This window comes from Anomalospiza imberbis, chromosome 14 (genome assembly GCF_031753505.1).
Source record: "Anomalospiza imberbis isolate Cuckoo-Finch-1a 21T00152 chromosome 14, ASM3175350v1, whole genome shotgun sequence".
NCBI classification, from domain to species: Eukaryota; Metazoa; Chordata; class Aves; order Passeriformes; family Viduidae; genus Anomalospiza; species Anomalospiza imberbis.
The window spans coordinates 19,834,914-19,847,551 of record NC_089694.1 but is presented as its reverse complement, the minus strand read 5'-3'; the positions used below and the strand labels follow the sequence as shown (position 1 = coordinate 19,847,551).

The 12,638-nt window shown below is 42.0% G+C and overlaps 1 protein-coding gene across 3 annotated transcripts in view; it reads right to left on the bottom strand.

Moving 5' to 3' along the window:
* HTR2C (5-hydroxytryptamine receptor 2C) overlaps positions 1 to 12,638 on the bottom strand; it is a 229,357-nt gene that overhangs the window by 5,650 nt on the left and 211,069 nt on the right. For 2 of the 3 annotated variants that reach the window (XM_068205373.1, XM_068205372.1), the window contains exon 3: positions 7,361 to 7,561. The exons of the other annotated variant lie outside the window; for it this stretch is intronic. In XM_068205373.1, the coding sequence (XP_068061474.1) occupies positions 7,361 to 7,561 (201 nt within the window). The remainder of the gene's footprint in view (positions 1 to 7,360; positions 7,562 to 12,638) is intronic. 3 annotated transcript variants of the gene reach the window in all.

Below are 12,638 nucleotides of genomic sequence, written 5' to 3'. Positions count from 1 at the left end.
CAGCTACATGAGCTTGGGAAGACCAGGGACCACCTCTCCTGGTGTCAGCACTGAATTCAAAATCGGCTGTATCCATGGGAAGAGCAGGTCTGCTGCTGCAGGTGGCTTTGAACTTCACTGCTACTCCTGACATTTACAGACAATTGAAAAGGAGAAAGCAAAGAGAAAGCTGTGTGCCAAACAAGTCTGTGGCTGCCACAAATACACCACTGTAAACACAAGAACGCTGCTGAACGCTACATGTTCAAATCCATATCTTTAACCTCATATTTAAACAAACATAAATGAAAATAAACGTCATATTTAAACTAAAACAAATCTGTTTGGTTTCTTAACTGTCTCACAACATTCCTGCATATTTCTCTAATTCAAACAGTGAGAAGCAAGCACCACCAGCCAGCAGCCTCCTGATTTGCAGTGTGCAAGAAAATGCACTGAGTTTAGAAACCAAAACTCTTCAGAGGAAAATTTAAGAATGTGGGCTTCTGAAGTGTTCAAAATCACTAAAATTCCATATTGTACCCATATTTCAGCAGACTAACTGCAGTACCTTTCATGTACTAATATTGCAACAATGCAATATTCAGGGCTGGATTAGCTCTAGTTTTATCTGACCATTCCAATAAAATAATTCTGCCAGCCTTGTATTGGTTGAAAGCCAAAGATAAAAGGGGGATGAACCATGATGGATTTCCCTGCCAGCAGCAAGCACAACTGCAAACAGATGAAAGCCATTAGTGACTGTGCCTGGACAAGCTGTTGACCTTTACTCAAACCTTGGGAAAGCACTGAGCAACCTGAGCCTAGATGGAAAACCAGCAAACAACAGTATAAGACAGAAGAAATAAATTATTTTCCCACCTGCCCTTCTATTTTGCTAAATTACTTCTGTTGGTTTTGCACAATGTTTCCAACTGTGCATTTGAAAGAGGGTGATGGGGATCCTGCTCATACCAGAGCTGCTGCCAAGGCTGGGCTGCCCCAGGAAATCCAACAGTGATGGCTGGACTGATGCTCAGGAGCAAAACCTCAGACACAAACATCAGCATCCCCCTTGCTCATGGGAACAGATCTGGTGGGATGGTCAGTCTAATTTCAGTCAAAATTCTTCACATACTGTCACCATCTGCTGCTGTCCCAGGCAAAACCTTTCACTGACATCTAGTGACAAGATCAAACCAATCCAAGCACCCTGAAATCACCTGGAATCCCAAGATAATTTCCTTGCTATTAATTCAGCTTGTTATCAGCCAATATGTTCTTCCTCACCTTGATAACTCTTGGTACTATGCTGGGGAGATCAATGACCCTCTTGGGAATCATGGAACAAACACTCAATCAAAAAATGTCTTTAGTTAAAATACAACTCAAACAAGTGGGAAACAGGCAGATGACACCTTAGTGTTTATCTCTAGGTCATAAAGCAAATATTTTTGTCTCACCCACGAACAGAAAGCAAGTCTGAAAAAGTATTATGAGCAGAAGCCAGCTCTTCTGCGCTACAAGAGGGAACTTGCAGCCCAGCCTGCAATGCTAATGCCACATCTGCACTCTGATGAGGCAAACAAAAGTTATCAGATCAGCACCACCACAGCACCTCTGCCTACAGGCCAATCAACTACAATCCCATGCTCACAAGGGAAGAATTTTAGTCAAACGTACTTTGTCAGACATTCAGTGTAAAATATAAAAAGGCAAAAAATAATTGAAAATACATTAATACAGTATATTTTAAATCTCCCAAATCTGGAGAGATATTAAGCTCCCTTAGGCTTTACTAGTATGCAATCATTTTTCTTAGCAATATATGTGGTTGTTGTCCTTTTGTTAAGGCACTGCTCATAGTCAGGAATGTGTATGTTTTTCCAGGAGATAGAGGGTGCCTGTATAACTTTTGCTTTGCCAGTAAGAGTGGTTTCAGCACTCCTTCCTTGTGTCCAAGTGATGAGCCACAGAGCCTGCCTGCTTAGTTGAACAAAATCCCAAATGAACATATTTTGACCTTCCATGTGCTGTCTTTCTTATTAGCAGTGGTTTTGCCCTTTTTTCCATGAAATATGTCCAGAGGTTTGTGCTAGCTTGAAGCCTGCAAAGAAATTCCTGGAATTTTTGGTCTTATTTCAAAGCATGATCTCCCAGGAACAGCTAGAGCCCAGCACAGAGTTAAGGGTGCCAGGAGCAAACACATGCCACCAGCACATGAGCCAGGGAAATGCCTTGTTGAGCAAGCCCCTGACCCCAGAGACACACTGATGGGCAGAAATGCAAACCAGAACCCTACATGTGCTCTGGAACTGTGACCTGAGGGAGGCTGTGAGAGCTGTTCCAGGCCCTCTTTGTCTCCATGCACAACCTACCCTCAGCACATTCCCCTGCCCTAGGAGACCACAATTCCTTTTGGATCAGTGGTGCCACTCCAGGCATGTTCCTCAGGCTGAGGATTGCCTCCAGTGTAAGAGGGGAAGGCTTAGCTGGTACCTGGAAGCTCTTGAAGGACATCATTAGAACAGCTTGCAAGCATGAGGCTGCTCAGCCCCTGAGAGAGACAAACACCACGGCAGAAACAAAAAGCTGTTAGATACAAGTTCACATAGTCTGAGATGAGTATTTACTGATTCTTGCAGCACACATTTATACTTTTCATACTCTTTCATATTTCTCCTCAATAAAACAACGAAGCAGTATGAAAGTGTCCCAGATTGAGAAGCAAGATGTATTCTATTTGCCATCTGTATGGCAGTTGTCTTCTGTTAAGTGGGCAGTTTTCCTTATCTCTTCCACAACCAATCCTCTCTCAGGGGAGACATCTGCTGATAATGGGCTATTGAATGTCACTGCATGACTGATAAGAACTATAACATCCCACTGGGAGATGCTCTGCACAGAGGGAGGAGCCAAGCATTCCTACCTGGATATAATCTTGAGTTTGTGGAACACCAGCACGGCTTTTCCTGCACTGGATTTCCCAGAGGAACAGCTGCCTCTTCCACTGCAGGAAGACTACGCCCTTCTTTCTACAGGATCACTGCTCCAACAAAACCACACCTGACACTCCGGGAGGACTGCAGCCACAATTCCAGTTGGACTGCAGCCAACACCCTGGATAATGGGGTGTCAGGTTGTATTCTGACTCTGTCAGTGTTCTTTTGGTTCACTGCACTGTTTATTTATTTTTTTTATAATTTATTTTCTTCCCTAATAAAGAACTGTTATTCCTGCTCCCATATTTTTGCCTGAGAGCCCCCCTTAAGTTCAAATTTATAATTTGGAGGGAGGGGGTCTACATTTTTCCATTTCAGGGGAGGCTCCTGCCTTCCTTAGCAGACACCTGTCTTCCCAAACCAAGAGAGAAAGTTAAATGGGGATTTAAATTTAATTTTTAAACCTGAATGATTTATCGTATACACAAACCTCAGATACCTCCCTGAAATCAAAATGACAATATCATTAGTGAGTCAGAGAAAGAATGAAAATGTTCTCAAACACACAGACACACACAGACACACACACACATAGACACACACACACACACAACTTGTGGCATCTGCCTATAGCACTGACACACAGAGCAAAATGTAAAGGATAGCCTTGGTGACTTATGAACTAAATTGAATTTACACTGCTTCTGAGGATGTGAAACTGTGAGCTGGAAAATTGGTAGCATGTGTAATTTAAGCACTGTGTAGCAAATGACCAAACCTTGAGCACCCCAGGAAGCAGAGAAAAAGCCCTTACAGGCATATATTTGGGTCACAAGGAACTTCAGAATTAAAATGTTTCAGTTATTTTCATATCAGAATCAGAAGTAATGTGTGTGTACCTCCACATCAATGAAGTGCTTTCATTTAGATTTTCAAAGGGATATTTTGTTTATTTTAATATTATCCACTTAGCACTTTCTCCTGTATGTCCCAGTGTGCACCTAGGGTTTGACTGGTTCCTTACCACTGTTGCTGAGCCCTTCATGGGGACCTCCACTCACTACCAAAGTGGCCCAAGGCCACCTTCCTCACAGCAGGGCAGAGGGAGTCTGGTAAGATGGTCAAGTCACCAAGTTACTGGTGAAAACTTTGAAACTACACAAAGTCTGAAATTGTGAAACAATACCAAGATTCTGCCAGCAGGCTTACACCTAAAATTGATTTTTATTTTCAATTGTGAGGATATTCCTGTTGCCTGTGTTTTATTTTCCAGCCTCAGCACAGTGCTATCTACCACAAAATTAATTTTTACAAGCCCAGTCCTCCAAAGCAGATACTTTTTCTGTAACTGAAGACAAAAATCTTGCTCAAGTTATGTTTGCTAAAGCACAGGACAACTGTCTGTGATGTACTTTAACCTTGAACAAAGAGAACTTTGGAAAATACCTATTCAAAAGAAATTGTCAAGAGACAGGTGGACTCTGTTATGTTATGTACTTTAAAACCTAATCATAAGTTTGGGCTTGTGCACCTTAACAAAATTGCAGCTCAATGAGCAAAGAACCTCTTTTATAATTTTGCTGTCAGCATTAACATTTCAGAAAAATGGAATACAAAAGCCACTGAAATAAGATAACTTACATACTTTTAACTTCTTATTTTGAATTCTGATTCAGAAACAGAATTCAAGATTCTTTGCATGGAATGCATTTAAAAGTTTCTTCATCTGAAGCAGGATTTAGGAAATGCAAGCTGACCAGCCTGTACTAAAGTGCTGCTTTGAATCTGATGCTCAATCACAAACAGAAATGCACAAATTCTTTTGTGATACTTAACACCAAAGTGAGGATGAATTCATTCGAGTTATTTCATCCTCCTGAAATTAGCACAGGACTTCACCCAGCCTTTCCAAGTGACAGGTAAGGTAGTTAAGAACCAGAAAACCAGCAACAATATGCTTTGAGTGAGTTATCTTTCACTTCATGCTTGGTTTATTCCCGTGTCTGCCACATTTCTAAATTAATTTATTAAGTAAAAATAGTTATGCTAAAATGAGCTAGATACATACCAATAGTATTTTTCTTTCTCCATTTAATGCAACCTACTGCAGAAAGCCTGAATAAAAGGGTAAGCCCTATCATATGCACTGGGGAGGGTGGAAATCCAACAGCATTTCAGTGCCCTGAACAGACTGTCTAGGGAATATGGATTCTGCCTGTATCTTCCAAAAAACGGATGCAAGCAAAGGCTCTCCTGGGCCAGCAGTAGCTGCACCAGAGAGAATGAACTGAATATAAAGCCCAGATGTGCTGCACATACTCCCAGCTGTTATCCTAGCACAGGAGGGCACCCAGGTACAGCTGCACCCCACGTCCCTTCCAGCCTGGGGAGGGAATGGCTGCCCAGGGCAGTCCCCCAAAGCTCTGTGCACCACAGACATTCCACAGAACAACTGCTCACAGCTTCTTCCTAAAGACTTTGGGGTGCTGGGGAACAACTGCAATACCTATTGCCTTATGGAGGGCTGACAAACCATGTGCCTTATGGAAAAGCACTGTTCCATCTCCTTTCCAAGCTGTGTCTTGTAAACTTCATTATTTCACCTGTTTGATATCCTATAGTAAATGCAGAGTGGTTAAACATCTCCTGAGGAAGCTGGGTAGGGGTGACGTGTTTGTACTGTACAGCAGCACAGAGTCACCTCACCCATTCTGGCTCAGGTACCTTTTTCCTTGGGGTGCAGCAGAAGTCACAATGTGCCTATTTTCCATCATCATGAGCCCAATCCTCACCAAACAGCTCCATAAAGACACAGGCCTGTGTCTTTACTGATTGGTCAGGCACCAGATTTTCTTACCAGTCTGCTGAATCAGTGAACCATGCATGAAGTACTTGCTTTATCCCTTGGACTCAGAGTCCAAACCACAACTTGGTCCTCAAGGCGCTAGTGCAGGCAGCCACCTTCAGCACTACCCAAAATTTCTAAGGATATGTCCGCAACGTCTAAGGCAGCACAGACAAAAATCTGCAAGTTAGCTCCAAAAATGGAAGTAGAACAGTTTTATTGCCCAGGTTTTGCAATGTGATTTATACATCTCAGCTGGGGGAGTGTCTATCAGTTCTCCCTCTGCATTCCAGTGCAACATGGAGCACAAATTCTGTGCTGATTCTGAGCTGCCTGTGCAAATCAAGCCCATGTGAACTTGTCCTCATGTGACTGCTTATGTACTGAATTCAGCACCTTTCTTTCCCATGTCAAATAGAGAGCACAGAGAGTTTAAAATAATAGGAATAATAATTTTAAAAAATCTTAAATTAATTGATTAAACCAAATCAAATTTCACTGTGGATTATCTAGGGGAAATGTAGCAGGCCTGTGACACATGAAAATTTATTTCTAATAGATATTCTTATTATATTCATGAGGAGAGAAAGTATATTTCCCCTAATTTATCATTTTTTGTTTTTTCCCATAGCCTTTTCCCAAGGCAAGCTTCTTCAAAATCAGTCTCTGTAGCACCCAGACATCCAGAATCATATTCCACTTCTAAAGCAGGCAAAAACTCAAGAGAAATTCTAATACCTGGAACATGCTTTTCCTTGCAGTACAGCACTGAAAGCAAAAACCACTTCATAAAATAGAAATGAAATGTTAAATCTCTGTTAGACTGAATTTTAATCAAGCACAAAAGGCAGCAGATGGAAGTCATCATACAATCCTGCCCCTGCCGCACATCTCTTTTTAAAGCACGTTTAAGTTCTAAAAAAAAATCTTTCTTCACATAATTCTCAGTATTACAGAGTCATCTTGCCATCATTTTGTGTTTTATTCCCTATTTTACTGCGGCTTTATTTATTGTGTTTTATCAAAGCAATACAAATGTGTCTTCTGTATGCCTGCTCCTCATTTACTAAGACTTCAAACTTGCTAGCTCAGTACCAGCAGCAATCCAGCTGTGGCAGAGAGCAGTCCAGGCTATAAAGCCTGAGCAGGAGCAGTAAATACCTTGCTGATAGCCTGCCTTCAACCCTGTGCTGCTCCATTTAAACCATTACTAGACCTTGAGAGAGTTTCACTGCATCGACTGCAGCACAGCCATGTGCTCTGTGCTGGCCGGGCTCTCCTTGCCGGGCTGTGCTAATGCTGTTTTCTGCTTTGTTTACACAGCAGTTTTCAGCACCACTTCTCCGTGTTATTGCTGTTATTGGCACATTGACAGGGACACAGCAGGAGTGGAGAGGAGTGGTGCTCTCAAAAATGACTGTTCACTCTGCTCTCCGACCAGCTGCAAGGGAAGGCTTCCATTTCCAGTTATTCTATTCAGGCATGCAGGCCAGGTAAATCAATTTGAGTATCCTCTTAAGAAAAAAAAATCCTGAATGAAAATTTGAGTAACACTATTATTCATTCAGATACAGTCAAGAGCCACGTTGCTTACCTATGGATATGGTCCAAACTGCAGCAATTTTCATAATGGCCTTGGTGCGGGAATTGAAGCGGCTGTGCTCAATGGGATTGCGAATTGCTACGTACCGATCAAGAGAGATGGCACAGAGATGCATAATAGATGCAGTTGAAAAGAGCACATCTAGGGAAATCCATATAGGGCACAACTGTTTAGGCAAAGGCCAAGCATAATCTGAAACATAGAGAGAAAAGAAATGAAAGGAAAAAAAGGAAAGGAAATAATTTGGGAAGCTAGGCCATCATTTCTGAGAAACCATTGGTATATTTTAGGTCTGTGACACCAGAAAGAAGCACGTGCATGAGAAGTGGACAGGAAACCTCTCATGGGACTTCTCTGTGGGCAGTTCCTGGCTCTGGACACTCCATAAACCCATAGCCAGTTCCCACACATCTGGTTTCTGTGACCAGTAACTAAAGCACTCTTAACCTTTCTTCCATATCTTTACAAAATCAAATGTTTCATTCCTTTATAACTCACTCATCACATTGTTTTCATGGATTGCAAACCACTTTGTGGCCTTAACTTGACTCAGATCCTTTCTAAAACTCCTTTGACATGTCCGTCTCAGTTTCTGTCTGCTGAGGAGAAAAGTAGCAGACAGTCTTTGTGCACAGTATAACACATAGCTAAATGATGCTACTTTACCTTTTCTCCCCAGGCAGTGTGCCTTGATATCAAAGGAATACTTTCCTCCTTACAGAGCTGCTGGGACTAAGTGTCTGAAATTCAAAAACTGTTTTGAAGGTAGACAGAGTGGGGTGTTATTCTTTACAGAAACTATGTTAGCAAGCAGAACAGACTTGATAGCCACATCTGACAGCAGCTGGCATGCAGCTCATTTGGGTGCCTGCACTTTTTAAACAGTTTACTCTGTGCTGAAGTACAGCTTGAGAATAAAAGTGACCCAGAAAAATCCTCAAGGGCCACTGATATTTAAATCAAAGCTCTGAGAAAACTGATTTGTGAATGATACCCCCACATCAGTGTCCAGAATGGATTGTGTGAAACATGTCCTGCCAAGCTGTGGGCTTCTTATCAAAACAAATCAAGAGTACCTATAGCAGCTGAAAACATGAGAGACTTCATAATAGTTGAATAATGAGATATTCTTGTGTCTTCATTCAGAACATGAATGTCTAAAGCAATTTTGAAGTTTACCCCATGGATCAGAATCATCACTCTGCAGAATCAATGTTATATTAAGAATGGTGCAGCTCCATTCTACTGATCTCAAATGGAAAGGATGAAACATTAGTCTCAGAAATCATAGTTTGAAACAAATTACTTAGCCAACAGAGACCCAGGATACTTTTATGCAGAAACCTGAGATTAACTGAACCAGAGTAAATTATTATGAAATGTCTCAGAGAAGCCCAGGAATATTTCACAAAGAGCACAGAGGAATGAGATGGAGACATTAGTTCATTTTACCAATGAGAAACAAGCAGATGAAGTGCTAAGTACTCACCAAACCCACACAGCCAGATCTCAGCTCTGGGGAGATAAGCCACTCATTGCAGGGAGTTTACACCAGTCTATTAAATGGACTGTGAGTGGACTGAAACCCACAGCAGCAAACATTTGAGAGGTCCCTGCCAAAGGGAACTAAGTAAAGCACTTTTTGGCTGGAGCATCTTTACCTTAAAAGGCACCTCTGCTGGACAAATGAATAGAGCTTGATTAAATATGGATCAGCCCCTTTATAGCACTATGATCAAATTCTCTGCTTCCTGCTTACCTTCACACTTTGCAATAGCTGAGGACATCGTTGCCATCTGCCTGCAATTGAGCTCAGAGCTGCAGCTAAACACACCTTGGATTTGCTGGGCATTTAGCAATGCCTCAGTGAATGCCCCGGGGAAGAACAAGTCAGAAATCCTACAAGTGGTAGCTGAGCTCCCTGTACAGCCCCAGGATCTCACTGCCTACCCACACTAAAGCACATTCAGCACACTTCACCCCTCACTACTTCTCTGAGCTACCAGAGCCAGCTTTGCACTGCAGTCTGAGATGAACCACGAGCACAAAGGCCCTGAGTGTGCCCTGATGGAGGGAGCGGTCCCTGAGAGCTTGTGCAGTGTGACCATGGCTGTGCAGCAGCCTCTGCAGAGGGGAACAGTGACATTGATGGCTACTCCCCACATCGGGCAGATGGCCAGAAAACCCCCAGTGTCTCCAGAAAAAGACAGCCGGCCTCCAGGCTTCCTGTGCGTGGGAGCCTCTCCAGGCTGAGCCATGGTGCTGCAGCAGGCACAGTCTGATGCCTGACATTTGCTAGACTTGGAAGAGGTTTCTACAGCAACCACCTTTTCAGAATTCTTGAATGATGAACAGCCTTTCTTACCTCTTCCTTCAAGCTATCCAAACACTTCCAGTGACTGATTGCCCCCGGAAGAACTTCTGCTATTGAAGTGAACTAGCACAGCATCCCAACCCAAAACCTATCACCAGTAAAGGCGTGTTAGGAGAGGAGACATCGCCTGCTGTCATCCCTGGCACTGCAGAAACCACAGACACCAACAGACCCAAGCCATGCTGCCCACAACTACTGTCCAGGCAAACTGTCAGGATGCTTTTGAAGATAAAGGTGAGATGAGAGTTCTCCTAATGCCAGATCCTGTTAGTCCTTCCTGTCCCAGGGCACTCCATTACGCTTCTAGCTGAACAGCCACGAGCAGACATTTTACTTTCTCAGGAAGTTTCCTAAAATGATCTGCAATAACAAAATGTCACTCTGGAAATTTGTAGAATGGCAGCTTGTAACACATCACTGTAGCTGGATAGGAAGGTCATAATATATATTCTAGCTCAAAATGTAATTATTTTTAAGTAAGCATGGTGCGTGCCTTTGAAAAACACCTACACATCCCACAAAGCCAGTAATTTGTAAGCAAAGAAAACCAGCTTTATTCTAATTATGTTTTCAATAAATGTACAAAACATAGGAAATGTGCACGGTGACTGTGCCAAGATGCAAACAAGGATTAAAAAAAAAAATCTGTTAACGATGTTATACCTTTAAAACAATTTTATCTTCAGAAACACTAATCACAGAGGCTAACATTTCTCTAATTTGTTCTTTTTTTTCCTTATTTTATTTACAAAGAATAGCAATTACCCTATATTTAGAAGAGCAGATGACTGAGTGAAATGAATTCTTGGACCCCAGCACCTCTAAGATGTAGTAATTGCATTTCCAATGGAAAACATTCATCTCAGTCCAAATTTGGCTTCAAGAATGAAACAGTGCTAAACACCTGCATAAGCAAAAAAACCAAATTCTTTGTAACAAACACTGATTTTTGTACCTTGGATTAATCTGAGCCCTTAAAATCATATATTTAATGCACTGGCAGGTAGACCAGTGTAGATAGATAGATAGATAGATAGATAGATAGATAGGAGAGTGCTGAAGGGAATTAGATGAATACAGCAAATCAAAAGAGAAGTATTTCTTTACACAGCATGTAATCAAACCACAGATTTTTTTTTGCCTCCAGATATTTTGTGGGTGGTAGAAATTTACACTGGCCGAATTCACAGAGAAAAGTGAAAAAGTGAGAAAACTATTGGAGTGATATTACTTTGAGGTCACTGTTAGCTTCTAGCTCTGATCAGAATAAAACCAGCATGTAAAAAATCCTTGCAGGAAGGCAACTTCTGCAGAATATTGCTTCAGCCTCTAGGACTGAATAGCATCTCATGGCATCTGTGGTTGATGTGGCTCTTCACAGGACACATGGGACAAACATTCATATTTAACCAGGAGTCATGCTCCCCAGGTGGGATTTCATCTCCTGCCCCAGGATGAAAAAGCAAACCACAGTTTCTGTGTGTCACTGAACAGCTGAGATGAGCACAAACTGTTGGCAGAAAAATAAAGAAACTCAAAGGCATCTTGGCAAAGTCACAGACCATCTCTGTGTGTAGTTAATTTGCTGTCAGATAAGAGTTCCTTACATTTTTTGAGTTTTTCATCAAGAAAGATGGCAGCTAGGAAACTGATCACTTTTGTCAGAGGCTTTATGCATATCAGTAAAAAGTGTTGCTTAGCACTGTTATGGGCATTGTACTGTTCAGTGCACAAGAGTCAGAATTACCAGCTACTGTAGAAGGAGGTGACTGAATAATCCAAAACACAGCAAATGGAAGCAAAATTAATTATATCAAATGGTAAAACAGAATTACTCTAGATTGTAGGAGAATGGTTGTACAGAAAAATAGAAGTCCTTTTCTTGTACATATTCAGTACTTCTACAATGCAATCTGCTCCAGGATATCTCCTGGGAAAATCTAGTATAACACCTAGGACAAATCTGGAATAACCGCAACAAAATACCTTCTTACACAACAATAAAGTGAAGAGTGATGTAAAATTCATCTCTGTATCTTCAAGAGATTTTAATGAGAAACTCAGAGCAATCTGCATCAATCATTTCTTTTCCAGCCATGAACAGGAATTTGGAAAAGGTTTCAGCACACATTTGCTGTGTTTAGCCAGTGCCTTGAATCTATTGGGATGGATAAAAGGATAAAAACCATTCTTCAAAATTACACAGGAAAAAAAGGTATATTTTGTCTCATTGTGCCACTTGACATACATATATGCACAATATAGATACTATTTATGTAAAAGAAACAGAGGCAACTTGTGCAAAATAAGTATTAAATATGCTTATGTGTTCAAAACCCTCTTTTAGCATTGTTCATTGGTGTCGTGGTTTGACGTGGAAGTGAATTATTTTCAGGAAGTTGGGTCAAACCAGTCACTGGTCAGGTTTGGATATTGGCACTTGGAGTGATCACTGAAGGTATGGACACGCCTCTGAGAACACAGGGAGTTAAAAGCAAGAACTCCCAGGGGAACTCTGTCTTTGGTTCTGGTCCTCGAGAGTGCAGGCTCTCCCCTGCCCAGCCACAGGCTGGGTTGGGGAGGGGAAGCCATATGGCCTGCTCGAGGTAGGCCGTGGTGAAGGGACAGGAACCGAGCCAGCTCCTAGGGACAGAAGGGTGGAGAGAAACGGAGATGCCTTTGTTCCACCCCCCCCCACTCCCCCACCCCACCAGAGGGAAAGAGACAGAGAGTCTGGCACATGTAAATTTGCTGGCAGAGGAGAAGGAGAAGGCAGGGGAGATGCCCAGCCTTGGGAATTGAAGTTCTGGGCAGAGATTTCAGCTATCCAGGGAGTCTGAACTTTTAACCCTATCCTGGAAAATGAAGGCTTTGTAAAATATTACTCCTCCTCGA